The sequence below is a fragment of the Cynara cardunculus genome (genome assembly GCF_001531365.2).
Source record: "Cynara cardunculus var. scolymus isolate 2C chromosome LG 3, CcrdV1, whole genome shotgun sequence".
Lineage (NCBI taxonomy): Eukaryota > Viridiplantae > Streptophyta > Magnoliopsida > Asterales > Asteraceae > Cynara > Cynara cardunculus.
Window position 1 is genome coordinate 38727883 of NC_037530.1, and position 27994 is coordinate 38755876.

Below are 27994 nucleotides of genomic sequence, written 5' to 3' on the forward strand. Positions count from 1 at the left end.
TAAGAAAATATACTAATCTCGTGTAACCGCCTATGATAAAATTTTCTATTCCATTCTATTACAGGGAGTTAACGTATTTTTACATAACTGATAATCTTATCCAGTAAAAAAGAAGACAAGTATCGATAGTCTTACTCGATAAACACTTACGGGTTTAAGACGTTTACCAATAATCCATTTTGATGACCGATAATGTTACACAATAAGGTAACTGATGTTGACGTTTTTTTACTGGTGAGCGCTTACACTTACCGGATGAACATATAGTAAATATCTCCTAAATTTTTATCCGGTAAGCATTTACCGAGTCATTTATCTTACCGGATGAATATGACAAAAACCGATAATTTTATCTGGTAAGAGCGATGATAACGATGAAGTGTCTTTATCGGTAAGTGAGATTAAACGGCTGGTAAATGTTTATCCAGTAAGCATTTATCGAGTTATTTACCATACCAGATGAACATGTAAAAATCTTATCTAGTAAGAACAATGATAATGATAAAATATCTTTATCAGTAAATGAGATGACAACTCTTACCAAATAAAATATTTACAAGTTGAATTATTGTATATAATACTGTTTTAATTAACTACAATAATAAAATAAACTTAACCGTTATTTTAAACATATAAATCAGGTCAAGTCAACAATGCTGTAAAAAGAAGTGCTCGCTCTTTTTCGCGGTTTATGCGTCAAAATTCCCAAACATATCGAAACAGCAAAACCCTTAAAACCCTCGGTGCAATAGCCGTTGCAGACTTGCAGTCTGCTACAATCGAACTCCCAATGGCTGATTCAACTACAACTAACTGTGTTAAGCATATCGAAACGTATGTCGATTCATCGTCGTCTAAATCTCCTGCTCAGCAGGTTAAGTTTCATCTTTATTTTGTGGATTTGTTTCTAATTTTCGTGCTAATTGATTAATTTGCTTGAACTGGAGTTCTTATGAAGCTGATAATTGATTTCAGGATGCAAGTTTAGATGCAATTGCAAAGCTCTTGCTGAATGATATCATAACTCTGGAATCACTGGTTTGTTTCTAGCAATCAATTTGTCTTCTTGCTTTTTTCTCTGATGTTAACATATTTAAGAAACGTTTCTGTTCGGCGTCTAGGTAAGAGAAATGGAGATGTATTTAACTACTACCGACAACATCATTCGTGCCAGAGGTAATTGCTTGTTTATCTCCCAATGTACCAATTTTAGATGGCTCCATCTTGTATGCAAAGGACGGGTTGTATACCGTGTACAAGTGCTGCCTTTGCTGGCATAATCAGAATGTTCTTTTTGTGGCTCTCTTCCTTTGTATATAGGCCCCTTGTCAGTGGGGGTCCTATTATGTAACATCCCGGCTAACGGTACTAGATATTGTCCGCTTTGTCCCCACACCTGGACTCACGTTTTAAAACGCATTTGATAGAGGAGGTATCAAGTCCCTCGTAAGGCAACCTTAGTTCCCCTCCCAACCGATGTAGGATCTTAGAATCCAACCCCCTTGGGAGCCTAGCGTCCTCGCTGGCACACCAGTCTGGTACCCGGCTTTGGTACCATCTGTAACATCCCAGGCTAACCGTACAAAATATTGCCCGCTTAATCCACACACCTGGATTCACGGTTTTAAAACGCGTCTGATAGAGGAGGTATCTAGTCCCATATAAGGCAACCTTAGTTCCCCTCCCCAACCAATATGGGATCTTACATATTACAAACCCGAAGTGTCATTGCCCAAACCTACACAGATTGCTCATTTGTGACATTCAAGCCTTAGCCCTTATTTTTCGGATGTAGGAGCTAGATATCTCCACTTGTGGATGGTTCCATTTGGAAACGCCTGTCTCAAATTCCAGATGGGAAGCTGAGATGGATTTTGTATGCATTTAGTTAAAAATAAGGTGAAAGCCCATTTCTTTTTGAAGTACATGGTACTTATATACAACAAATTAAACTCACACACACACTTCTCACCTGGTGAGACTTGAACCCCTGACCTCTAGAAAACCCATTTTTGTTAATTGCTTTATTATCCTATTTCATGAGACATTGTTCTGCATTTTACTAGCTGTGAAAGGCTTTGGTCGCTGAAAATTGCAACTCATGACATCTTTGAGTGAGTTTCAGGAGCACATCAATCATATTCTTCGTTCTTACTGTATATGCTTGACTTATGAGTTTTGAGGACTTCTATTCTCTAGTTTTGGAAGTTTTGAATTTGGTTTCTTTGGCATATTACTTTGATAAAATTGATTGTTTGCTTTTTCTCATGCAAGCGTTTGCTGTTGAGATCATAGGCAGTTGTAGGCTGTCATTGGCATATGTCAAACTGGCAGCCATGTTTGGCTTGTGTTATCTCTGCTTATTGGTTAAGTATTGGAACTTGCATCTATAGCCTGGCTCTAATAATTGTTTAAGTGGATGTCCAAAGCTTTGGTACTTCCCAGGTGGCTTGCTTTCAGTATCTCACTATATTGGGATTTTCTAACCTTGTATATGCGCTAATGCAATGGTATAGAGACCGCGAATCCATTATCTTTTGCCAAAAAATTGAATGATGAAAGATTCAATGTACTTGGTCCTTAGTGACAAAAGAATTTGTTAATGTCAATATGTCATGAGATATACACCTCATTTGAAATTGCTTGATTATTTAGTTTGATAAAGTGCGTGAAATATATTAATCGTACTTTAGAATTTGCAATTTTGCATCAATTTGTCTTCATGTGCACATCCATGTTTTTCTCTATGAGGTTATGCTAAAGGACAACCGAACTTTCTCTTAAAGACTTTGCTGGATTTGAGTTGACATCCAGGATTGTTATTTGATGAGTCAAATGTGAATGTGATCTTTCAGTGGAGTTTATAGCATCCTGATACCTGTTTGCTACTGAATGTTTCTTCTCCTTTTTTCCTGGAATTTCAGTTTTGTTATAGTGCAAACATGAGGCCATTTTTGCTTTACTAAACTCCGGATTAATGCTGCCTTATTGTTGTTCAGGTATCCTTCTTCTTGCAGAGTTGTTGACTCGCATTTCATCAAAGCCTTTAGACAATACAACAATACATAGTTTGATTGGCTTTTTTGCAGAAAAACTGGTGAGTTTAGTCAACTGTTAATTAATGGAAAAAAACATCCTACTTTAGATGCAAGGGAATGTTCTTTGCTTTGGTATTATCCCTCTTAAGTTTCCTATTTACTAGTTTTCTCTTACTTGTATTGTATATTCCATCTTATAGAGTATGTCATGGAATAAAAGGGAACAAAATCAAACAACATAACACTCCTAAAACATGCCTAAGTTAGACTTAACTACCAGATACATCTAACGCTCCTCAAGTTTGATAAAAGATATAAACCATACCCAACATGTCATATATTGGGTTTATATGAATTTCTCATAATGGTGTTGTCAATATAATTTCCCAGCTGATCTTCAGAGTGAACCAAAACTGGTTATGGTTGGAGGTTTGTGAAAAGTGCATACTACCTTTTTAAGAATATAATGACATTCAACATCGATATGTTATGTTTTCTTATGGGAAATTTGATTCCAGGAGATATGCATGGCTGCTTTTTTCCAGTAGTCCAGCTAAAAAGTCTCCTAACTCTTGTGTATAATGGTGTACCCAAGGTGGTTCACATGCAGTTCAAGCCATTGCTTTGTATTTTTCTGGCATTAGATAATTAAACCTCATCCTGTGTCTTGTTTCTCTAGGATATAAGGTTTTGACCCAAGAGAATGCAATATAATGTGTTAGATTGCCTGCTATTTGGGTCTTTGTTTTTTATGCATGATTCTTTTAGACTCAACTTTACTTCCATTATTCATGGCTAAGTAATCCTTGTTCTGCTTCATAGACAAAACAGATTGCCTTTAGGTATTTGAAGCTTGTGGCAAGATCTGGTTCTGTTTATTTTGTACTCATTTCTTCTTTTAGTGAAGGCTAATATTGATCTTGATTGCCAGATATACTATTTTCAAGTCTAAAAATGATATAAATGCACAATATGAAAGGGCACTGCAAATAGAGAAGAAAACGATGCCAGAAATAAAAGACTTCATATGACTTGCTAACTGGAATGTACTATGATTTGAGATCTGAAAGCTACTTTGGTCTTGTATAATGTGGGAGTAGGGAGTCTTAGGGGCCGTTTAACATTCAACACTATCACTTACTTACTGGGTAAGATTTTAGTCATCAAAAACGGCATCATATGCAGCAATTTACCCGGTAAGCGCTACCATGGTAAGAGTCGTCGTCCTCACTTACCGGCTAAGACTCTCGGTCCTTGCCTCCGCTCTTACCATGTAAGAGGTCCTTACCATATTCACCCGGTAAGGTAATGTGACCCAGGTAAGCATTTGGTAAACAGCCCCTTAACTGTTTCCCGTTTTTAAGCTTCTTCCTAGTTTAACTTTGCCTTGGTAATGTAGCTAGCATTGTTTTTTCCATTTTAACCTTCTTGAATAAAGATGGTGTGTTCTATATAATATACCCCAATTCATACTGTGCATACAATTTATGTCTACACACCTTACAGGTTTAAACACGATAAATTTTATTTGTTATCTTGTGAATACATTCAGCATTTGGTTGTGCTTTCACTAATGTTAATGATATAAATTTCCCTTATCAGTCAGATTGGCGAGCATTGCGCGGTGCACTTGTTGGTTGCTTGGCTTTAATGAGGAGGAAAGGTGACACTGGTGCAATCAGCAGTGGTGATGCAAATGGAGTTGCTCAGTCGTTCATGCAAAATCTACAAGTTCAATCTTTAGGACAGCATGACAGGAAGGTGATATAGATATACCCAATTGTCAATGTTGGTGTAGTGATTGCTTTATTATTATCAACTATTATGACCTCTCCACTAAAGACATGTTTTTTTATTTTCATCATCATTTTTGCTAATATCCATCTGTTATCTTTATTCTGCTCTAATTTGACTCTTTATCTTATGCTTGAGTTTTCTTGCAGCTTTGCTTTGAGATTCTAGAATGCCTTATAGATTGTTATCCAGACACAGTAATGACCATGGTAACCTTCTTTATTTAGTCAAGATTTACCTACCTTCTTCCCATTGTTTTTTGTCGTGCTACTTCTTTTTCTATTATTATATTGTCTCTGATTTGCTTTGTTCAGTCAAGCATATGTCAATGAATTTTCACTGTTTACTTACTAGTTTATTTTAGGGTATGTTAGATGATCTATGATGTCTAGTGCTGCTTCTTGTGTTTATTTTATTTTTAGTGAGAGGACACAGATGCTACTTTCAGACATTTTTCTGCTCTCTTAACTTGAGTTTATGTTGTTGTCCCATCTTCCTTGACTTCTAAAATTGTTCAGAATGTAATTAAAGTACTTTAATAGTGTTTGATATTGTCATTTGTTCTTCCCTGCACTCTTCTGTTCTATTTGTGGAGAGGCATGGAAGTAAAGTTTATTGCTGACAGGTGGTCGCACAAATATTAATATGATGCGCCCTTTTGTGCAACTTTTGCTAGAAGTTGCAAAGCTTAAATTCCTCAAGAAGTTATCTTTATCCATCATTTAAATGTGTTTTATATTTTTATTTTCATATGCAAATGTGCCTGGTAATTATGTTTCTTAAGTTAAGTGTCACAGAAAAAGTGGAGACCCATTTTAGAAAAGTTGACAAGCACTAGTATCCGACCAACTGTTGGCCAGAGAAGTGGTAGGTAATAATAACAAAACACTGATATCAATCATGTAAGATAGGTGCTATGGCAACTTTTAGTTTTCATGTAGAATGAACATGTTCAATCATCAAGTATCATCCTTCCTTGCCAATTGGATATTTTACGTTTTTTCATGCACATTTTTTTTGTGTGTGATTATAATATGTCAACTGTTTTTGCTTGTGCAGGAGGATGACTTTGTTTATGTGATCTGTGAAGCCATAGATGGGGAAAAGGATCCGCAATGCTTATTGCTCACGTTCCATCTTGTGGAAATGCTGGCACAGTTATATCCTGATTCATCTAGTTCACTAGCAAGCTATGCTGAGGATCTTTTTAACATCTTGGGATCTTATTTCCCTATCCACTTTACACATGTGAGGATACTCAAAAAATCTTGTAAATTATATATCTTTGTCAATGACAATTGCCTTGGGAATATACAGAAGTTCACTAAAAGATTGCCAGCACAATATTTTACTTAATTAGCAGCAATCATAACTTCACTATACTACTATAGTGGAGTTTGATCAATTAATAAGCTACTATGAGGTGTAATTTATATACTGGGAGTTCCAAAGGATACTTTATATTCAAATCTTCTTATCAAAGAAAAGGAAGAGAATAGGAAACGCATTAGCTTCCATTTTTGCTTGTGATATTAGTCAATGTTGGTTAAGAAATATGCATGTTTCTAATTACTGTATGTAGTTTGTCATTAAGACCTCTCAATGAATGCCCTCTGGTGTTGATCTTTGGTAATGATTGAGCGGAGCCTGTTAGTTCAACTGACTGTGCGGCTATGTGCATATAAAACCCGTTTTCACACGTGGATCACAACCTGTCTCCCTAACCTTTCTCCTTTTTTTCTTTCTCAATAAATACTTGGAATAAGTAAGTAAACCATGAGTAGCATCTCATATTCAATCTTTCCATTTTCTACTCAGCCAAAGGGCGAAGATGATGTGAAGAGGGAGGAGCTCTCCAGGGCACTAATGGTATGCAGTTTGCTTTTAGTTAATGTTTTCTGTTTTCTATTTTTAAACTTATTTTTCTAACGCAGCTGGCTTTTGGATCTACGGCCCTCTTTGAGCCGTTTGCTGTGCCGTTGCTTCTCGAGAAACTTTCTTCATCTCTTCCATCGGCAAAGGTTGGTGAAAGCTGAATGCATCTTAAGAAAGCAACTTTATCTTATTATTTCTGATATTTGAAGGACTTCTCTGGTCACAGGTTGAATCTTTGAAGTATCTTAGTTATTGCACAGTTAAGTATGGTGCACACCGAATGCTAGAACATCTTGAAGCTCTTTGGTCATCATTAAAAGACGCAGTTTTTACTTCCGGACCATCTATGTTGACCGTGGGTTCATATTTAGAGAGCTATGTAGGATACCAGGATAACAAAATTGTAGCCGAAGCTCTCATTCTTCTGCAGAAGCTTATTCAGCAAGATAATGGCGTATTTCTAGATTTGGTTCTGAAGGACATGGACATTAACATGATGTTGACGTCTCTCCTGGATAATAAGAATTATGATGATATTACAGTACCAGACAAGCAAAGATTAAATGCAGTTGGTCGGATTCTATATGTTTCAGCCGCAGCCTCCATTGCTTCTTGTAATGCAATATTTCAAAGTTTTTTCTCCAGCTTAGTAAATGGTTTGGGATCAACGATGCAAAATCCACTGGGGCAAGAGAAAGATTATGTTTCTGAAAAACCTAAGTTTGGGTACCTCTATATTTGTGTTGAGTTACTTGCTGCCTGCAGAACTTTGGTTGTGGGCTATGATGAACCTACCTCAATAACTTATCTTGCCAATGAGACATGGTGCAGCATACTTCATAGCTTTTGTAGTTCATTGACTTCTTCCCTCATAAAAAGTTTGAAAGAAATCAATCAGGATGACTTCAATCACACTGGGGGTAAGATCTCTGTTTCTGGCTTCAATTAATATGTCTTCTGAAAATCACAAAATGAGAAGTTGCAAGTGTCATAGAGATCCAATTCATATCATGCACGCTGTTGAGTAACATATCTCATGGTATATTTACCAGTTGATAGATGATAGATGTACACAATACCCGCTTAAAATATTCAACAAGTAATACAAATTTTTTGTCTTGTTCTAAATACTGTGCTTTCCTGGTGGTCGCTTAGGTTACAGATGTAATGAGATAGCAAACAGGTATATTAAGTTGGTAAAATTATGATATTGTAAGAAAGGAATAAAGGAAGTTTTGTGAATATCTTTGTGATTGTCATTCTCATCTTTCAGTCGGTAATTACTTCTCTCTGAAATGCATCCATATCGAATTCTCCAAAAACAAAAAGAAATACCATTTTGGCTGGCTCATTATCCATCAAATCAAATCCTATAGATCTAACAATGATTCGCTGATTTACAGATGATGAATCAATTGATGCAGTTTTTCTCTTGTATTGTGAGATTGCTTTGGATGCTGTTAGAACCTAGAACTCTGTTCAGTGTTAACTATTTTATTTTGGGTATTTTGCTGTCACAGAGTATAGGTTGATGCCCATGCTCAAACAAGACATGGTATGATTTGTCTGAACACCTGGGAAGCAAAGGCAGGCAGGATGACTAAAACCCCTGGGATTAGAGAATATTGATACCCTGCTTAGTCACACATTGATCAAGAAGTCTAGTTTCATAACCTTTAATTGATATATCTATAATTGCGCATAACGCAAGACACCTAAGTAGTTATGGTTATCATCAATTGCACATTGTTAGTGCTCTAATACACCTCTCTTTCCTTCCATGTTGGAATTACAGTTGATCTTTGTAGTATGTAGTTATGTACAAATCACATTTTCCTTTGGTATTCCACAACAATGGTTAACATTGATCTTTATCTTTTTTGCTTTAGTTATAGATTCACTCATGGACATAAAAGATGATTTACCGTGGTGTATGCCTTTCATAGTTTTACCAATTATGTCATGCTAACTAATGGGACTAGGCAAGGTGTTCATTCTGAGTTGGAGGTCTGCGAACTCCTTGTAATTTAAAAGTAGGACTTAAGATTTATGCGGATGTTAGTCCAGGGACAAAGGCAGGGTGGACACACTGGTGAGTGGTGACATGTTTCAGTGTGGTGATTGGAATGTCCATTGAAGCCGTAAGGTAAATTTGGTAAGACCTGCTATGGTTATGGGCGTAATTGGTCACCAGAAACACAGCATGTACACAAGATGATTTAGCAGCATTCGGATATTGAAATGGATGTGCACCCATTAACAGAGAGGTAGATGTAGAGCAGTAGGAACCGACCAGGATTGACATTGCTGAAGTAGTAAGGTGTTGGCCTTGGATAGGAGTGCATAGAAGGGACGTAACTCATGTCCGGGTTGTTCACCTCTGCTTGTTTTCCTGTTGGATTTTTTCTCTTTATAATTTCTTTTGGGTTCATTTTCCGAATGTCTTGATTAGTTTGGGATGGAAGGCCTGTTTATTGTTTGGTATCCCTCAAATTACCTTCATTTTTTGATTTTTGCAGTTAGGGGATTGCAGATTTTGGCTTCATTCCCTGGAAGTTTCTTGCCGGTATCAAAATCCACATTTGAGAATATCTTGGTTGAATTTATGTCAATTATCGTCCTCAATTTCAACAATACATCTCTTTGGAGATATGTATTAAAGGCATTAGTTGAAATTGGCTCATTTATTGAAAAATCTCATGATTCTGAGAAAATGCCAAGCTTTGATGTTATTGTTGTAGAGAGGATGGTGGTTTTGTTGTCTTATGATGATTCTACTATGCCTTTGTCACTCAAAGTGGAAGCAGTATCTGAAATTGGCAGGACTAGTCTGAAATATATGCTGAAGATTGTCCAAGAATTGAACAAGGCTATCTCTACCAGTTTACACGGATCTTGGGTATGTGTGTTTCTTGCTTCAATTTCGGATAGAAGGGGATGTTGGCTGATCTAGTTGATGCATGCACTATCAATTTGTTTACTCATAAGTTATTAGGAACTCTAATTCCATGATCAATACCAAAAGAATGCTTTTGAGCTTAAAGGGTAATACATGGGTTTGATCCCACTCTATGTCAGTGAAGCTGACCACTAAATTGAATCTTTTACTTTTTTGGTACCGGGAATCACTTTTTTTAATTAGCGCATTTTGATCTTATAGCTTGATGGAAACTCAAAGCCAGCTGAACATGCAATGCTCCTTTTGGAATGCTATGCAGACAAGGTGCTTCCATGGTATGTTCTTTTCTGATATCCCTCTGCTCCTCAATTGTCATGCTTATATTAGTTACTAGATTGTCAACCTCCAACAGTTCTGACAGCGCATATTCCATCAGCTTTCTGTTCTGAAGTCACTAAGGGATCGATGGGCTCAGTTTATGCAATTAATCTTTTGCTTGATTGGAATTGATTGTGTTCTTTTTTCGTTCTTTCTGTCTTAGATCTTTTAATGGTGGGTGCACTAGATATGAAATAGAGACAAGTAGAGCTTAAGTCTTCAATTAAACGTTTATTTGGTAGGCCCACCTCTTATTCATGTTTTCTCTCTGCCGGCATGAGTATGCTATTTTTATCGGTAATCCTTAGTTCATATAGGTTTTTGGAGTTAGTTCGCCAACAGGCTTCTATTATAGAATTCACCAGACCGACAGTTTCATTTGGGGAAATGCCAGTGCTTATTTAGCTAGTTCCAGAAGTACAACTATTAATCAACTAGGATGCATCAAATAAACATAAGTTGATATCACCTCAAACATAAAATGATGAAGTTAACTCGGGTTTAGCGACAGCTACTTGGGGACCATCTAACTTATGCAGTTTGAGAAGTGAGTAAACTTGCCTGCACCTTCACTCTTGGTACAGTTATCAAAGAACTCCCTTGCTTGGCACAGAAAGAAGTATTTACACCAACGGCAAATTGCCATAATCTATGTTGGTACTTGGGTTTTATGTTCCACTTTGTTATTTGAATCAGCAAGTTTTTTGAGCCTGTGATGCCAGGAGAACTGCTATTTGTGTGCAATTTTGTTTAGCTTCGTTGCATAGATAACTGACTTGTGTTCTATTCCAGAAAAGGATTAAAACAAGTGACTGTGTGATGTAAATTAAACTTCTGTATCAGTTTACGGGAGTATTACAGAACATGCAGTTGTAATATGTAGGATCCCCTTTCAACTTGAAGGAAAAAGGTTGAAGTAAGAATGGATATTTTTTATTCCTTTTTATGCTTTCTATCATGGTAACTTTTCCCGCCATACCTGGCCATGCTCTTGTCAAGTGCTTGGTTCGTTCGTCTTCTATATCTTATATGTTTGACTTGATTGTCTTCTGGAAATAATGTAAAGCAATGATGCAATGACCAGGTTTCAGAATGTCAGAGATTCTGATGACGTGCCTATGCATTTCGCATTAAAGATTTGGGATGAAATAGAAGATAGCACGCGTTTTGTTGAAGGCGTCAAGGAAAAAGTGAGTCTTATATCTGCATTTCACATTAAAGATTTCAGGAACAATTCCATGCAATCAAGTGTTTAATGTTGGATAATTCCATGTGTTTTTCAAATTTGTTGTTAGAACCTAGGAAACTTTTGCAGCTGATTTAAATAATGAATGTGTGTTCTGTTGCATCAGGAACTTCTTGAAACTACAATGAATGCAATGAAACATGCTGTGGCAAGCTGTTCAGAGGACAGTCAGAGCATACTTCTTGATAAAGCCTTCAGCATACTTTCTTCAAGCACGACTTTTCGAGTCGAGGAAGGCTTGCAACTTGCTGAATTCTCTTGTAGAGACAAGTGGATTATCTCATTATTTGATTCAGTAATAATAGCTCTTCATCCGAAAACACACTTGAAGAACACCGAAGGAATATTGCAAATACTCATGAGATCTCTCCCCAATGGTCATGTTCCATCAGCTCATGCTTTGGGATCTTTGTTTAACAAGATGCCCTTGAAAGAAAACAGGTTTGCTGATATGCAATATTGTAGCTTGGAAGAAGCAATGGATATTATATTCAACAGTTACATATGGAAATCATGTGATACCAGTCACCCAATTAGATTTGTTGATGATGATGATGATGGCAACGAGATAGGGGTGAGTAATTTAAGACTAAGCAATGTAAATAATGGATTTGTCCGCGTCCATGCTATTCTTGGATTAGCATGGATGGGAAAAGGATTACTTATGCGGGGCCATGAAAAGGTGAAAGATGTGATCAAGTTTTTGCTGAATTGCTTGGTTTCAAATGGACATTTGCCAACCTCAAATGGAGATTCACCTGAAGATTGTAAAGATCAGGAAACAACTCACCTGATGAGAGCTGCTGCAGATTCATTTAGTATTATAATGAGTGATTCCGAGGCTTGTTTGAACAAAAGATTACATGCAACCATAAGACCACTGTATAAGCAACGACTTTTCAATATGGTGATGCCGATCTTACTATCATCAGTAGTGAAATCAGATTCACCAATCACGAGGTACATAATCCAGCTTTCTTAAATATCTTATGCTCTTCCACATTGTGCACTCTCATTCTTATTTATTTCTTTGAGGACTGAACACTATAAAGGGTCCTTTGTTTTCTTTTTCATTTCACTTTTCTTTCACTTTCTCTAGTTTAAAAAAATTGAACCTTTTCAGATAGGTGATAATAAGAAACTTAAAAGCAAAATGCTGAATATAATGCTAAATTACAAAATATAATCCTCTTAGTTGGCAATTACTATTTGCATATGCGATTGTAATGGGTGCTTGCTTATCAGTTTTTTTAATTTGGCACAAACTTATCACCAAAATGTATTACTGTTTGGGACCACATAGTAGTACTTGTTATTCCAATACGTGTTTATGGTTGTGGTTGGAGTAGAAATGTATGATATGAGTTTTCACTTTATTAATCAATATGTTGTGTTGAATTATAAGGCAAAAAAGTGAGGCAATACATGTAACTTGCAAAAGGAAACTTGTACTAATACATGGTCTGTGTTTTAACTCTCTCGTCCACCAATTGCTTGTAAACGATGGTTTTCTTCTAATACACGGCATTATCAATTTCTATTTCTATTAATAAACTTCATATATCGTCTTGAAAAAAACTTACTAATGATATGTTTTGTTATAAAAAGTATTTATTTTATTATAATTTAATAAATTACATAATTAACCAAAATATAGAAAAGATATAAACAACTCATTTGGGGTAAATTGGTCATTTTACCAGTCCTGTCTTACCAAACACCGAACAACATTTCTGTCCTGTTATGTTCTGTCCTGTCCTGCGTGAGTACCAAACGCACCCTCAGAGATGCATCTATTCTTCACTTGAGGACCAAATTATTGATGCTTCTTGCATCAAATGATCAGCCATTTAGTTCAAAGATTCCCTCAGATCTTCAACTTCCATTAACTGTAATTACTTTGAACTGCCAATAATTTACAGATCCATGCTGCATCGGGCCCTTGCACATGTCATTTCTAATTCTCCACTGAGTGCTATTCTGGGTGAAGCCAATAAGGTAAGTTCTAAATAGTCTGAATACTGTACACTGTTATATTCTTCTTATTTGGTCGTTATTTGCTTGCTAATGTTTAATATAATTACCAAATTTTCAGCTCATCCCATTACTGCTAGATGGTTTAACGATCCTGAGTGAAGATGTTCAAAATCGAGACATTGTATATAACCTGCTCCTTGTTTTATCAGGAATATTGACTGCTAAAAATGGTGAGATTTGCCATATATTTATTTTCGTTTTGTAATTCCCATCTGTGAGGATACATGGAACCCCCATATCACTCTCCAAAAGAGCTCTTGAGGAGAAAAGGGAGGTTCCAACATATATATATATACACACACACACACAAAAGAAATGGTCCAAGTCTAGTCGATGTGGGACTCCAACACGCCCCCCTCCAAGGGAGGCTAGATGGACACAACTTGCCCCAGAGTGCCGAGAGGGGGCTAGCTAGAGTGTCGGGTCCTTAGAGTGGCAGACCTTGGCTCTGTACCATGTGAGAGAGAATATGTCGAACCCCCATGTCTTTCTCCAAAAGAGCTCAGAGAAAGGGAGAGAGAGAGAGAGAGAGAGGAAGGATCAAAAGAGAACGGTATCTATTTAAAAGAACACGAGAACGGGCGAATATAACAGTGTATAGCTGCAGTGGCCACACACAATTAGCAGTGTGCTACTTGTATGCTATTTACTTTCCGGAAGTTTCTGATTTTCTATGCTATACATGTGCAGGTCGGGAAGCCATTATGGAAAATACACATATCATCATCAGGTGCCTCAACAAGCTTGTCTTCTACCCGCACATGATGGTATAAACACTTGGTTCGGTTATTTTATCAACCTTGAACTTGTCTGACCTGTTTTTAGTGTGGTTCTTATCCAAAGAAAGGGGGCTAAGAAAATATTAACTGTATTTGTAGCTAAATTGGTACTTTTTTGACACGTGCAGCTGGTACGTGAGACAGCAATCCAGTGTTTGACTGCCATGTCCGAGCTGCCCCACCCTAGGGTATATCCTTTCAGGCTGGAGGTGGGATTTTGTTACTAGTCACTAACCAATAGACGAAGGGAAATTGACTGAAATTGCCAATCTCATCAACCAAATTCACTTTTTAGCCACTTTTCAGAGCCTCTTCCAAAATAGTCAGTCTTTAAGCAGATGCTTTACGCATTTGCTTAAAGACTGATTTCTGGAGGAAAAAAAAGAAAAAAAATCCTTACGTATTTGCTTAAGGATTCTTTACGCAAAAATTTGAATCCTACCCAAAAATTTGGATCCGTACGCAAAAACCTGAATCTTAATGCAAAAAAATCTGTTTTCTTTTTTGTGTAAACTCTATTTAAAATGGGTATTCAATTGAAAAGTGGCTGAAAAGTGAAGTTGGTTGGAGAGATTGGCTATCTTGGTTGATTTCTGGTTTTGCATTTGTGTCATCTTTAGATCACCCCTTGCCTGCAAAGTGCAGTCACCTGATGCTGTTTTTTTAAAAATATTTTTGTGTTCATTTTCAGGTGCTACAAGCATTAACAAAAGCACTTGATGATCCAAAGAGAAGTGTCCGTCAAGAAGCTGTCAAATGTCGGCAAGCATGGTTAGATGATTTATACCTCCAAAATTGTTTATTTTAGATTAATCCAGAATGTCTTTTGAGGTCTTACATCAGTTCGCTATGGTTCGTTTCTGTTATCTGTCTAACAGGGCCTCAAGCTCATCTAGAAGTCTTCATATTTGAAAGTTCTTGGAAGAATTCTTCTGGGGTGCGATAGGTAAGATTTTCTGCCACTTATAGTGCAATATCCTGTCTAATAATGTCATTATGCCAGCATTAAATGATTGTAATGCAATTTGACACTAAAAAAGAGAGCATATGGGATTCACACTTCTGCATGGTTGCATTTTGTAGTATCTCTTGTTAACAAATTTATGGTTCAGGTAATGCAAGATACGTAAATTGCTTTTGGTTATCGCGATCCAAGATTGATGATTATTTAAAAATCCAAAGAGAGCATGGGATTCCATCGTGCCCAAAGAGAAAAGGTAATCCCATTCTCTTGCTCATACAAGCTTTTCCTTTAAATCTACATTTGACATACCCGTAGGATATCCCATAAATGTTGCAAGAGCTGCTGAAGCTCTAGTACTTGTAACCTTCTTGCAATAACAAAGAAGGGGAAAATCATTTTGTAGTCAAATTATTACCTTAGGGTGTGTTTGGTACGCATGACAAAACGAGGCAGGACAAAACAAAAACTAGTTCCACATTTTGCAACTTTAGACTGGGACAGAACGGGAATGAGTGAAACAAAAATGCATCTTTATTTATTCTGCCAAAATAAAAAATAGGGAGATGAGACAAGATTGGTATATTACTAAACTAACATATCAAATTGAAACCTTAAAACCTAACACAATTTTTTGACCTGCCAACCTCATTCTCGCAGTACCAAACATACCCTTATCAACACGGGGTTGGTTTACAGTGAGAATAAGAGTTATGGTGAGAAGGTGAGAATAAAACCTTCATATGCATTCATCTGCATTTGACTACCTTTATTTACCTATTTTTATCATGACCAAAACTTTAACAAATTCATACATGTGAAAGTGATTAAATGTATGTAAAAGTTCATAAAAATGACTTAAAAATGAAAATAAATTTGAATATTAAGGTAGATGAATGTAGTTGAAGGTAATTGAAGATACTGAAACTAGTTGAAAAAAATTAGAGTAAATTACGTTTGTCTCTGTGGCTTGTTAAAAATTGCGATTTTAGTCCCTGTGGTTTAGAAATTGCTATTTTCGTTCCTGTGGTTTCCAATTTATTGTTATTCTTGTCCCTGGACTAATTCCTACCTTAAAGTACAAGGGACCAAAAGAGTCAAAAGTTGTAAACCACAGGGACCGGGAAAACAATAAATTGTAAATCATAAGGTCGAAAATAGCAATGAATTACAAACCCTAGGGACGAAACTGTCATTTCCAAACCACAGGGACAAAACAACGTAATTTACCCAAAAAATTATTCTCACGGAAAGGCTCGCAAGTGTTCTCACTATTCTCACCATGACTCTTAATTCTCACACGATCCCTTATCTATTGACACATACTTAACTTTTCATCCATTTCTATTGTACCGTAACTGCCTCAAACTTGGTTATTGCAAGAGCTGCTGAATATCTAGTTCCTGTAACCTTCCATTCTCGCTTGATAACTACGTATCTTGTTTCTGTAAAATGGGTTTATTGTTCTTACGAGTCATTATGAATCTGTGATACAGGCTCACTTCCCGGATTATCAACGACACTGCACCGTACATAACTATGCATCTAACTCTACAAAATTTGGAGGGCATTAATCTGTATGTAGTAATTGTGATTTTTTATTTTTATTAAATTATTTTATTTGTGGTAGATTCTTTTATTTATTTTGAGACATAGAAGTTGGTTGTGGTTATGTCAAGATAATTTGGAGCACTGTGCACTCGTTTAGTTGGTTGTTATGAAATTGTATGATTGTGGGTCATTTTGGTGGATGATGTTATGTATGTGGGGTTGGGTTCACGTGAGACCAAAGGTTTTTCGTGAGACTCATAACATCAATTTATGTTCATTGATTAACTTTATAAGCTAATGATCTAATGGTCTAAAGTTGCACGATGACAATTTTGTGATTATTGAGAAGTCTCGTGTCAATTATGTGATTATGAATGTTCAGATTGTAGATCTAATCCAAGGGTTGAGAATTGGTCTTACKGGTCTCACGAAAAACCTTTGGTCTCACATGATCCCAAGTCTATGTATGTGGTTACAAATGTTGAACACTAGAATTTGGTCAGAGTTGTTTTCTAACGAAGTCGTTTTTATGTTTTTGGTCCCAACTTTGAACTGTTAAAACAAATAGAAAATGGATACATGGAAAGGGTCAAAGAAGAAGGTTGAATATCGTGAGGATGTAAGAAGTGATGGTTCATATGTGAATTATTGTAACAATGCTTAAAGTTGGTTCATATATATATCTTCAAATAGATTTATATATCTTCAAATAGATTTTTTTGAATCTTTAATGATTCACATATGAACATCTTCATTCTTACTTGAATTGGTCCCTGTTTATGTATGTGTATCCATGCATATACATATGTACTTATGGTCATTCACGTAACATATACATACATACTAGAGACTAGAGAGAGAATGAAGTACAATCGTGCATTGACGATTCTTTGCATAGATTGCTGATAACTCATCGACACTAATTCATGTCGTGTTTTGCAAAATTACTTTGTTCAACAAATCTCGTACATAATGCCCTTTTTTGTTGGGACTGATATATATTTTTTTTTTGGAAGAAAAAGAATGGGAAATTGACTAAAATAGCCAATCTTATTTGGACAGATATATTCTCATAGTTCCCTTTTGCACCAAACGACATTTTTTGTTGCTTAAAACCATTTATTTCTACAAAACGATGTTCAATAACCAAAAAGGACAACAAAAGAATCGATTAATGAAAAGCCAAAACGTGAAGTTCGGACAGAAGACAGCAAAAACTTAGCCGTGTGCTTGAGATCAACTCAAGCTCAATAATTATTAAGCTCGAGCTTCAGATAAACAAACTCGAGTAGCTCGTTAAATTATCAACGTTATAGGTAACATAACATGGCATGAAAAGTAGAAATCTAATGTAATATTCTTGAATATGGTACTTGTAGACTTGTATAAATTTAAGCCCACTTGTTGATTCTCATTGTATACAACAATAGGTGTTCTATCTATCACACATTTCTAAAAAAAATCAACTTAATGTACATAACATTACCAAATGTTTACAAGGTTCACCAACAATAACTCGAGGTCATTCATGATTGCACAAGTATAAGTCGGTGTGTAAGCTGACCCAAATACCAACAGTTACCAAAAAAAACTCGATCCAATTTGTAGTTTGTGTCCCATTTTCTTCTACTATTGGCAACTATTATCAATCAGATATATCATCATCATATTCAGCTCCACTAGATTGATCCATATCCCCTTCATCTTGCAATTGCATCCCCTTTGGTTCCATTTCATGCCTAGAATTTTTTGAACCTACATAACTCTGTAAAAGATACTGTTGTCAGAATACAGAATGTTCCGGAACATTCTGTTCTAAAAACGTACTATATATACATACCTCAGATTCTTGCATCTGTATCGAAACAGCTGATCTTTGTCTAATAGTGACCGTTGCTGGAACAGGGAAATGTTCAATCTCGTCGCTGGTTTTTCCTTCCCGGGCTCTCTTTTTCCTTAGCATGAGTTTTGTCGGCAGAGGCTATGTAAACGATGACGGAAATTAGGGAGGCAGGTTCCGTTAGGAAACCTAAAATTGATTAGGAACCAGGGAACCGTCCACAGCGCAACATGTGGCATATTAATCAAGAATGTGGACACGTTATTCATCATTCATACTATGGATGGACACTTGGCGCTCTGTAGACGGTTCCACTACAATAAAATTGGCTTTATATGACACGTAAAATGTTTAAGCATTCTAATAAAAGACTTTATAGACTTACGTTTATAGGACCAAACCAAAAAATGTCATATCTAAAAGCAATACGTTTACATGATACTCTTGGGCATTTTAACAAGTTTTTTAGGACGTTTTTAATATAAGGTATCGTATTAGCGATTTTATATGTAACTATTTGGATAAGTGTCCTATAAAAGATGGTTTATAGGACACTTGTATTGTCCTATAAAATAACAACATTTTATTTTTAAAACGTCCTAAAAAACTTGTTAAAATGCCCAAAAGTATCCTGTAAACCTATTATAACACTTGTAGATAGAACGTTTTATAGTTTGGTTCTATAAACTTAAGTTCTATAAATTTTATTAGGACGCTTAGACATTCTACGCTTATACACTTAACTTTATAATTCTATTAGGACGCTTAGACATTCCGGGGCTCATAATCAATTCTGGTTCCTAATGGAACTTCCATCAGATATTAGGAGCCACAAAATATAATACATGATAACAGAATTAAACTAGATTTTATATTTTAAAGTAAATTAGGTTTTTTTCCCTGCGGTTCAATAAAATTTACGATTTCCATCCCTATAAAGAAATTGCAGTTTTTTTCGTCCCTATGGTTTGTAATTCATTGCTATTTTAATTCTTATGACTTACAATTTATTGTTGTTTCAGTCCCTGTGGTTTACAGTTTTTTACTGTATTAGTTCCTTGTATTTTAAAAATAGGAATTAGCCCAGGGACTAAAGTAGCAATAAATTGCAAATCATAGGGACGAAAATCGCAATTTCTAAACCACAGGGACGAAAATAGAAATTATTAGCAAACCACAGGGACGAAAATCACAACTTATTCTATATTTTACCATGTAGCGAGCCTCCGATTCACCAAATGCCACAAGGAAATTAGTAGGATCATCTGCATCCTCACCCCGAACCTGTTAAAAGAGAACATCAGTTTGTGTTTGTAGAAAAGCCCCTCAATTCTAAGACAAGTATATCTATTACATACATCCCAGTGATACTCGCGAACCCATGTGTAAGATATATCTTCATTTTCATCATATATATCTTTCGATAGCTGCAATCATTACGGAGATGTGTTAGATAATATATATTAACAAAAATTACAAGGAGAAGTAAAAGACAAACGACTGCAGTGAAGTAACTTCCAAAAATGCAATGGCGAATGGAAACAGAAACAAATTAAAACGATCAACGAGCTGTTTGGTTGGTTTTCCATTAAGTCTTGTATGGATAACGTTGTCTGTATGAATTAATTTGTCTGTATAGATTGGGAAGATTTTTGTTTGGGAGGGTTTTTCATAGGTAGAATGACCATTTTTTTTAATTGGGAAGGACAGGTTGGAAAAAACTTGGCTTTCTGCATAAACCCCCCGCCCCCCCCAAAAAAAAAAGCTTACTGATTAAGCCACTTTCTATATCATTAAGCCACTACCAAACAATCACGGGTAGCTGACCGAATAAGTTGCGAGTCTCATTAAGCTTGTTAAGCTGCTAACAAACAGACTGTAAATTTACCTCACCAACCGAAGGAACCATATAAGCCAAAAATTTGTCAGGTTTAGCTGAACCCGAGGTGCTTGCCACGAAACTTTTCATTATGGCCTGCAATGGAGTAAGATGTCAAAAACCACAGGATTCATAGATTCTTACTGCGTATCTTAAAAAAGGTCAACAGTTCATCATTCACATTACTCCCTCCGTTCTAAATTAAGTGTCCACATTTCTATTTTAGTTTGTCCCAAAATAACAGTCCACTTTCATAAGTAAGATTTCATTTTCCCATTCTACCCTTAATTATGAGATGGAGAAAGTTTCTCTCTCTATTATCAAGGGTATAAGTGTCATTTAGTTATTTAGAAAGTATAATAACATATATAAAACTGTGTGCCATTTCATCGTAGACATTTATTTTTGGATGAAGGGAGTGTATTATTTTCCAGGTTTTTTATTCTGGTTTTCAATATCTAGAGTAGTTCAATTTCGGCTCTGTTTTCCAGGCGTCAATACACATGAATTCTATTGGATACAGAAAACAGAGCAGTCAAGATCTTACCTGAGATTCATGGGCATCACGAACGGATTTTTCCATCTTGTTATAGCTTTCTGAATCAGTGGTAGGAGCTCCGTCAAAGGTTGCAATAACAAACTGATCATTCCACCTGATGAAGTCAGTCAGAAATTAGTGAAAGAGGAAGGACGATCGAGGGTGCTTCAATGACAACAGCTACATCACTTTATCCTTTCAAATAATCTAACCCCTAAACCCTTCATGTTAGATTATGTTGTCCTTGATGTCATCCATATTGTTAGATTCTGCAACACCTTGACTTATATATGGAATTATACCCAAAAAGAAGATATCTTAAATACTCTTTAATGATCTCAAAATAGGGAGAATCTTGTAGAACAAAACAAAAATCCATGTCTTAAGCTTTTTGTAATAATGAAAATATTCAAATTGGTAAATTCAGCTTCAAATATTGTAAAAAGGAAAGGCAGTCTTTAAAAATATGCAATCTTTAACCTCAAACATTAGTTACTTGGTCCCTATTTGACAAGCGATAATAATAAACTTGACACCCATGAAAGCTTCGCACAAGGATGGATATTCTCATTTGTGATTTGACATTATTTATTTTGTTTACAATCCATTTTTTTATCTCCTGTTGCCTTGTTAACATATATTAATCCTATTACTTAACACAGAGTACTCCATCAATATCCACACTCACAATTAAGGACATAAAAGATGCTCTTAATCAAATGTGGAGATATGATGAGGCAAGAAATAAATAAATAGCCACTTAGGGTGCGTTTGGTACGCAGACAGGACATGACGGGACAGGACGGGACAGGACAGAACAGGACAGGACAGGACAGCTGTTCAACGTTTGGTAAGACATGATAGGACTGGACAGAACTGGTTAAATTGACTAATTTACCCCAATGAGTCAATCCCAGAATTCTAACCACCATGATCAAATTAGTCTACCATACTCCTAAACCCACTTGAGAAACGACATCGGATTCTAAACCCTAAAATCTTCAACTTCAATCAATTTTACAGTCACTGACAATTTCGATTAAAACCCTAAAATGAAATCGAAGGAGATCTGATGAACAATCTTACAAAAGTAGTTCTTATTGCTGCAGATTACCAAAATGAGCTTGTTGTCTGGGTTTGTAAATGCAATCGTCACAAAAACAGCAAACATATGCAATCGATACAAAAACAGCAAACAAAGTGCAATCGATAGAAACAACAAACAGATGCAATCGATACAAAAGGGGAATGATTTTGTCCAGCAATCGACGCCTTTGTGAAGGGGAACGATTGAAACCAGCAATCGATGCAATCGATGCCTTTGAAATCGATAGAAACAGCAATCGATGCAATCGATGCCTTTGAAATCGATAGAAACAGCAATCGATGCAATCGATGCCTTTGTGAAGGGGAACGAAGGGTGTTTTGATTGAAATCGATACCGCCGATTGAAATCGATTGAAATCGATACGGCCGATTGAAATCGATACCGCCAATTGAAGTATGCGGTGGAAGCGAAGAAGGGTTTTGAGAGGGTAGATAGGTAAAATATTTCCTGTTCTAGTTAGTTCCAGGGGGGTAAGGGTGGACAGGCTTGTCCCACCCGTGTTCTAGCTAGTTCTAGTGAGTCCCACATAAGGCCACACCAAACATAGGACAATTGTGTTCTGTCCTGTCCTGTCCCACCATGTCCAACGTACCAAACGCACCCTTAAGGAACTCGAACAAAGTCCTTACCTTTCAAAATCAGGAAATAATGGCAAAATCTCGACGGGCTGCAGCTTCTTATTAGTAGCATGAACGGGATGTGATTTGCATGCTTCAAACGAGGACTCAATATCCTGAATTTTCCTTTCCCTGGTATAGAATATGAGTTATCAAATTAAAGTCAGTGGCCATATCTAGCATTCAATTTCTTCAAATAGACATGGAAAGTGATATAAGATACCTGCTATTCAGACTATCTAGCATGTTGCGTCCACGTGTTTCCCGGAGATCTCTTGCTTGTTTTTCAGTCAAAGACTGCAAATTGCATTAAAGAAGTGTTACTTCTTGACTTCATGTTCAGTAAATAGTTCTAAATAACTCATTATGGCGTGTTATGGCATCAAGGCTTGTGTTCACCGCCACGTTAACCCTGTGGCTCCACTCTTAGGCTAACGCATTATGGCACTACGACGTGTTATGGAAAGTTACAACGCGTTATTTTGTAAGGTGTGGTTTTTTTAGTATATAACTTGAGGGATAAATGATAATTAAGTACAAGACCCAACACTTAAATAAACATAAAAATAAAACTTAACTAAAAGCCTAAATAGGTAAATACTTACTCTCATTCCCATACATGAAGGGTCAAACACGAGTTCTTTGAAAATTGAAGAAAGTGGTGAGTTGAGATTCAAAAGATTTAATCCTGATTTTGCACCTTGATATCGTTTTATATAAGCTCTATACATTTGGTATCAATGATTCTTCTTTCCTTTTTTAGTTTTATTACTTTACCTTATATGAATTTAATTTGTTCTATGTTATTATTCAGAACACTATATATATACATATATTGCCGCCTTAGGGCACTCCTTGAAAAGCACCGTGGCTACGCCTCACGTCATTTAGAACCTAACCGTTCAACCACAGAAAATTCAAGACAAGAAGCTTTATACCAACCTGTCTAGTCGCATCTGTGCTAAGAGGGGATATGTATTGCGTCTTCACCAACCAAGACATGCCTTTATCTGTAGGGCGCTCCTTTCTCTTTAAGCCATCTTTCTTAATAGGGGTCACAGAAACATCCTCCTGCAACAGTTTGTCATCCTCAGGAGCAACATGGAACATTTCATCCTTTGGAGCACTAATTCAGGGATAATTAAAGATCAGAAGAGTTAATTGACTATGACTTTCAAATGGTATCTATTTTGGGAAAAGCAATAAAGCATAAGAATAAAATGAGTTCATACTTGTACACACTGAGATCAAGTAGGTCAAGCGGTATTCCAAGGTCTGGCTCAACATACAATTGAGGCTTGTGCACATTTTCCAATGAAGTGATGGCGTATTTAGCAGCTCTGCAAAGATCCGTTGTAAGATATGCATCAAAATATATGCTTAAAATGTTTTTTTATCGAATAGAACATAGCATGTTCCTTGCTATTCTGAAACCCCACCCATGTTGCTTGTTTCAGAAGTAATTCCTATTTCTCATGGGTTGTTAGTTTTGGAGGTTATCGTACAAAAGGATAAGGGCTCAAAGTTGATCTGACTGATTATATTTATATCTAAAGAATTTATGTTATCCACTTTTGATGCAGAAGGTTGCAATAGTAATATGAAAAGAAATGAGAAGTTCTACAAGAATGAAGAAACCATGAAACCACAATAAAAAACGAAATATACACAAGGATATAAATATTTGCATGAAAACCCCAAGATGAAAAAAAAAATCTATGAGTTAGAGGCCGAAAAAATCTACTAGATATTTAGATCCTTAAGAGTTCAAGTGGTGCACAAAAATGCAACATTTGACTTGGCATATACTTCAATAGAAGTCTTTAATTAATGATCATATGCCTTTAACATAGCTTAGAAAATACAAATGAGAAAACTTGTGAACAACAATCAATCTCAACAATATCTTGTGATGAATGTTAGAAATCTGGGTTTGGGTCACTTGGATAAAATCTAGGATCGCGTATAGGAAAGCACTTTCCATATACAATATTTCGACCCTTCAAGCCTTGAATTCCACGAAATTTGTATTGAGATTTGAGATCATCCAAAATCTCACTCATGTTCTAAGGCTAAAATTTTGAGTATCAACAGTGAGATTGTTGTTGTCTGAACATAAAATGAGACAGAAATTACCTTTTATAAGTAGTTATTATAGCAGTTAACTTGGGGTAGTTAAGTCGTTATTTGAAGATACATTCATCAAATAACTAGCAACAGATAAGAACAACGAACAACGGTTACTGCATCAAAGTTCAGAAGACAACTTGTCTTCTGAATTCAAGTTGCATGTTCACAACTGAAATTCAGAACACAACATGCCTTATGAATAAGTTCAGAAAGCAACTATTCTTCTGAAAAGGACTAGGTACCCTATGGCGATCTAAGGTTCAAAGCAGCATATACAAGTGTGCAGTCCGCACTATCAAACTTGTTTTAACGCTCAACCTTGAATCTTCATTTATCTCAAGTCAATCTCAATTACGCCAAAATGTTGATGATATTAAAATCACCAACAATGAATGATAATGGATAAATTTGCTAAGAAATCATTCTGAATAAGGAAATAATGCATTTTCTTGGGCAAGCCAAAAATAGATTGTGTTGCATCTGTTGGAGCAGATTGTCCAACCAGTTGAGTGTTAATGCAATCACTTGATCATTTTGGCTCTTTAACATAAATTTCCAATTGGCAAATGATTGTTCAACTGACAACACCAGCATGTCGTTTTGAGTTCCAAAGAACTGTAATTTTTGGTTCGGCTATTTTTTCAATCATCATGTGGTCTTAGATTGGTCCAATCATCATTCACATAGAGAGCAGATTTGTTTACTAGGTTGATGTGCAACAGAGAAAATTTAACCATAAGCCACTCTATTCACTCACACCCTCAGTAAACTTATATTTGGACCTTTTTCTTCTTATGGTGACATTTCAAATTATTCCTACCTCTCTCTCTCTCAAGCACATCTTAGTAGCTTCACATTCTGAGCAACAGTATCTATATGAATCTTCACATTTAATACTTCCCAAAACATAGTTAATAGAATTCATTTATTAATTAATAATGGGCTTAATTATGACATCATGGTTCATATTGTCTCAACTGCAGTTGAAGCAATGACTCATCACCCATCTACCATTAACTTCTCAGTTCTATGGTAGTTTGGTTCTCAAACACTATTTCAAATAATGGAACACCTCAGAGCTGGCACATGAAAGCCTTTAAAATTAAGACCTTTTCAGATCCTCCGAATCGGTAGAGTTGTCCGGGGCGTCCATCTTGTATCATCCTCCACATCATGATATTTGATAACAGGACGTCACAACCCAACACGAATCTATGTCACCTTTTAATATTGTATTTAGTAATCGCAAGCCACTAATAGCTGCCAACCAGAATGTACCCCATGGCAATCAATATGTCTAACTGGAGGAGTTATGCACATTTTGTGGTCCAAGTGTTGATCCTTCTGCAAGTGCATGTATGTGTGCATGGCAAGCTAACAGTTGAAAGATATAGCAGCCACAAAAAAGTTAAGATTATTAATGCATACCGATCTTTGTCTCTCCTTAAAGACAGAAGCTTTGGCTGGGCCGTCGAATCTGGTAACTCATCCCGGAACCTTCAAAGAGAACAAAAGCGCAAAGTATATTCATCATTCTATACAAGGAAAAGGAATATCCACTGGCAGCAGGCAACAATACTAGTACAAATATAATTTTTGGGACTCGAAATAAGAGTTGTATCATGAAGTTAGTAGAATTTAAAAGGCACAGTGCTCAACCAGTATGAAATAAAATAGATGCATGGTGTCATAACATACTCACTTCAACTTGCAAAGAAATGTTGTTGGCTTTTTTAACCGATTTTCTGCCCTTTCACCACTCAAAAATGTGGTGGCCCTCCTATCACCCATATGTGAACCGCTAATTGAACCATGTGGTTTGATCGCTGAAGTTAACATTTGGGTCTTCTGAAGGACCTTATTCTGAGATTCCTTCAATTGCTGCCTATGTTTTTCCTCTTGCCTTTGCTTCTCTATTTCTCTCTTCTTGCGCATCCTCCTCTCTTCTTCTGTCTCAACCCTGCCAGGAGGGCCATTCGACGCTCTTGCTGGCATTGGAGGTAGAGCAGCAGCCTTAACTTGCTGTCTAGGAGGAACCTTGTGGTGTGAATGAGCTGGGTCACGCCATTTAGAACCTGACAAATCCTTGGAAGGCCCTTTATGGTCACCCTGTCTATGTTCCTTGCTTTGATTAGCCATGGGGACTGCTGAAGGAGGTGGCGGAGGCGATGGTGGTTGTGATGGAGGTGGTGGTGGCGGAGGGATCGAAGAACTGGGGGGAGAGGAAGGTGGAGGTGGAGGTGGCGGTTGCAATTGTTGCTGCAAAGGCTGGTTGCTGAATTGAGGATACTGAGAGGATGGGAAGTACATTTGTCCTGGCTGAGAAGGAGGAGGTGGTGGTGGGTAAGCGGACTCTGGTGGTGGTGGCGGTGGCGGAGGTGGTGGATATGATGAATACTGTTGCTGCTGATTTGGAACAGGGTTTCTAGGTGGAGCCGCATAACCACCCTGTTGAAAACTCGAACTGGGATAGCTCCAATTCTGAGAATACAGATTTCCTCTCGGTTGGGGCGTAGGGGCAAGTGGTGGCGGTGGAAGGGAAGTCTGGTTGGGCGGCGCAGGTATCGGAGGACCAAAATTTGATTGAGGTGGTGGCGGTGGAGGGAATGGTCGGTACGACGCCATGCCGTTTAGATTATGACTATTCGAAACCAGACTTCACTGTAGCACAGAAACCCTAGGAGAACGAGAAAATAGAACCCAAAAAAGAAGAAGCTGAACTTTATTGCTGGAAGCAGCTGACGACAGAGGATGAAATTAAACTCACGAATGTCACTTTCTTCAATATGTTCTACCTTCCCCAATTAAAAAAACTGAAGTAATCCACAGCCTGATCTTTTAACCTAATTCTGTAGGTTCCGATGAAGAACCAAATATCGAAACCCTAGAAATAGAAACTAGGCTACCACAATTTTCGCAATTTGTTCCCTGAAAGAGCTAGATCAAACACTTATGAAACATGGAACAAGATTGAATTATGAATCAATTCAATAAACAAACTCACAGATATAGCAACAGGCAATGCCGGAATCAATTCGCTGCAGACACAATGTCTGTTTGATGTTTAGATGAATAGGGGAAAACAGTATTACTTTCAGTAGGCATATTCATCTATATATGTATACATCTGTAGAGAAGGAGGAGAAAGGTTGAAGAAGCCACCGGAAAAAAAAGTGATCGGAGACGCAGAAGGTGAGGCGGCTAGGCCTTGAGGTCGAGCTGTGTTATTAGCCCTTTCTGGTTCAGACCACCGGTTTGAAACAGACAGACCGTTAACACCCTGCACGCTGGCCTACGTTTTACCTGATTGTTATTACCTTTTTT

General features: G+C 36.8%; 2 protein-coding genes across 4 annotated transcripts; one reads left to right on the plus strand and one right to left on the minus strand.

Moving 5' to 3' along the window:
* The first annotated feature begins 711 nt into the window (after positions 1-711).
* LOC112508900 (MMS19 nucleotide excision repair protein homolog) lies at positions 712-16748 on the plus strand. 2 transcript variants are annotated; one of them, XM_025113732.1, is made up of 23 exons: positions 712-874; positions 976-1038; positions 1122-1176; positions 3000-3097; positions 4641-4799; positions 4982-5041; positions 5892-6080; positions 6651-6701; positions 6767-6853; positions 6934-7627; positions 9227-9606; positions 9868-9941; positions 11069-11174; positions 11337-11804; positions 11913-12190; positions 13153-13228; positions 13326-13437; positions 13958-14034; positions 14175-14255; positions 14738-14817; positions 14925-14992; positions 15159-15263; positions 16504-16748. In XM_025113732.1, exons 1-21 carry the CDS (start codon positions 791-793, stop codon positions 14956-14958), a joined length of 3306 nt encoding a protein of 1101 aa, XP_024969500.1. In that variant the 5' UTR covers positions 712-790; the 3' UTR covers positions 14959-14992; positions 15159-15263; positions 16504-16748. The 2 variants fall into 2 exon arrangements, with proteins under 2 accessions (XP_024969500.1, XP_024969499.1); XM_025113731.1 differs by having other exon boundaries at positions 11337-12190.
* Positions 16749-18044: 1296 nt separating this feature from the next.
* LOC112509509 (protein PAF1 homolog) lies at positions 18045-27913 on the minus strand. Of its 2 annotated transcripts, none has more exons than XM_025114496.1 (13): positions 27675-27913; positions 26373-27347; positions 26099-26167; positions 23773-23880; positions 23483-23666; positions 22764-22837; positions 22553-22672; positions 20825-20930; positions 20287-20373; positions 19757-19825; positions 19611-19682; positions 18399-18539; positions 18045-18323 (listed from the first exon to the last, which is right to left on the minus strand). In XM_025114496.1, the coding sequence occupies exons 2-13, from the start codon at positions 27293-27295 to the stop codon at positions 18204-18206; spliced, it is 2073 nt and encodes a 690-aa protein (XP_024970264.1). In that variant the 5' UTR covers positions 27296-27347; positions 27675-27913; the 3' UTR covers positions 18045-18203. The 2 variants fall into 2 exon arrangements, with proteins under 2 accessions (XP_024970264.1, XP_024970263.1); XM_025114495.1 differs by having other exon boundaries at positions 26373-27598.
* Positions 27914-27994: the final 81 nt, after the last annotated feature.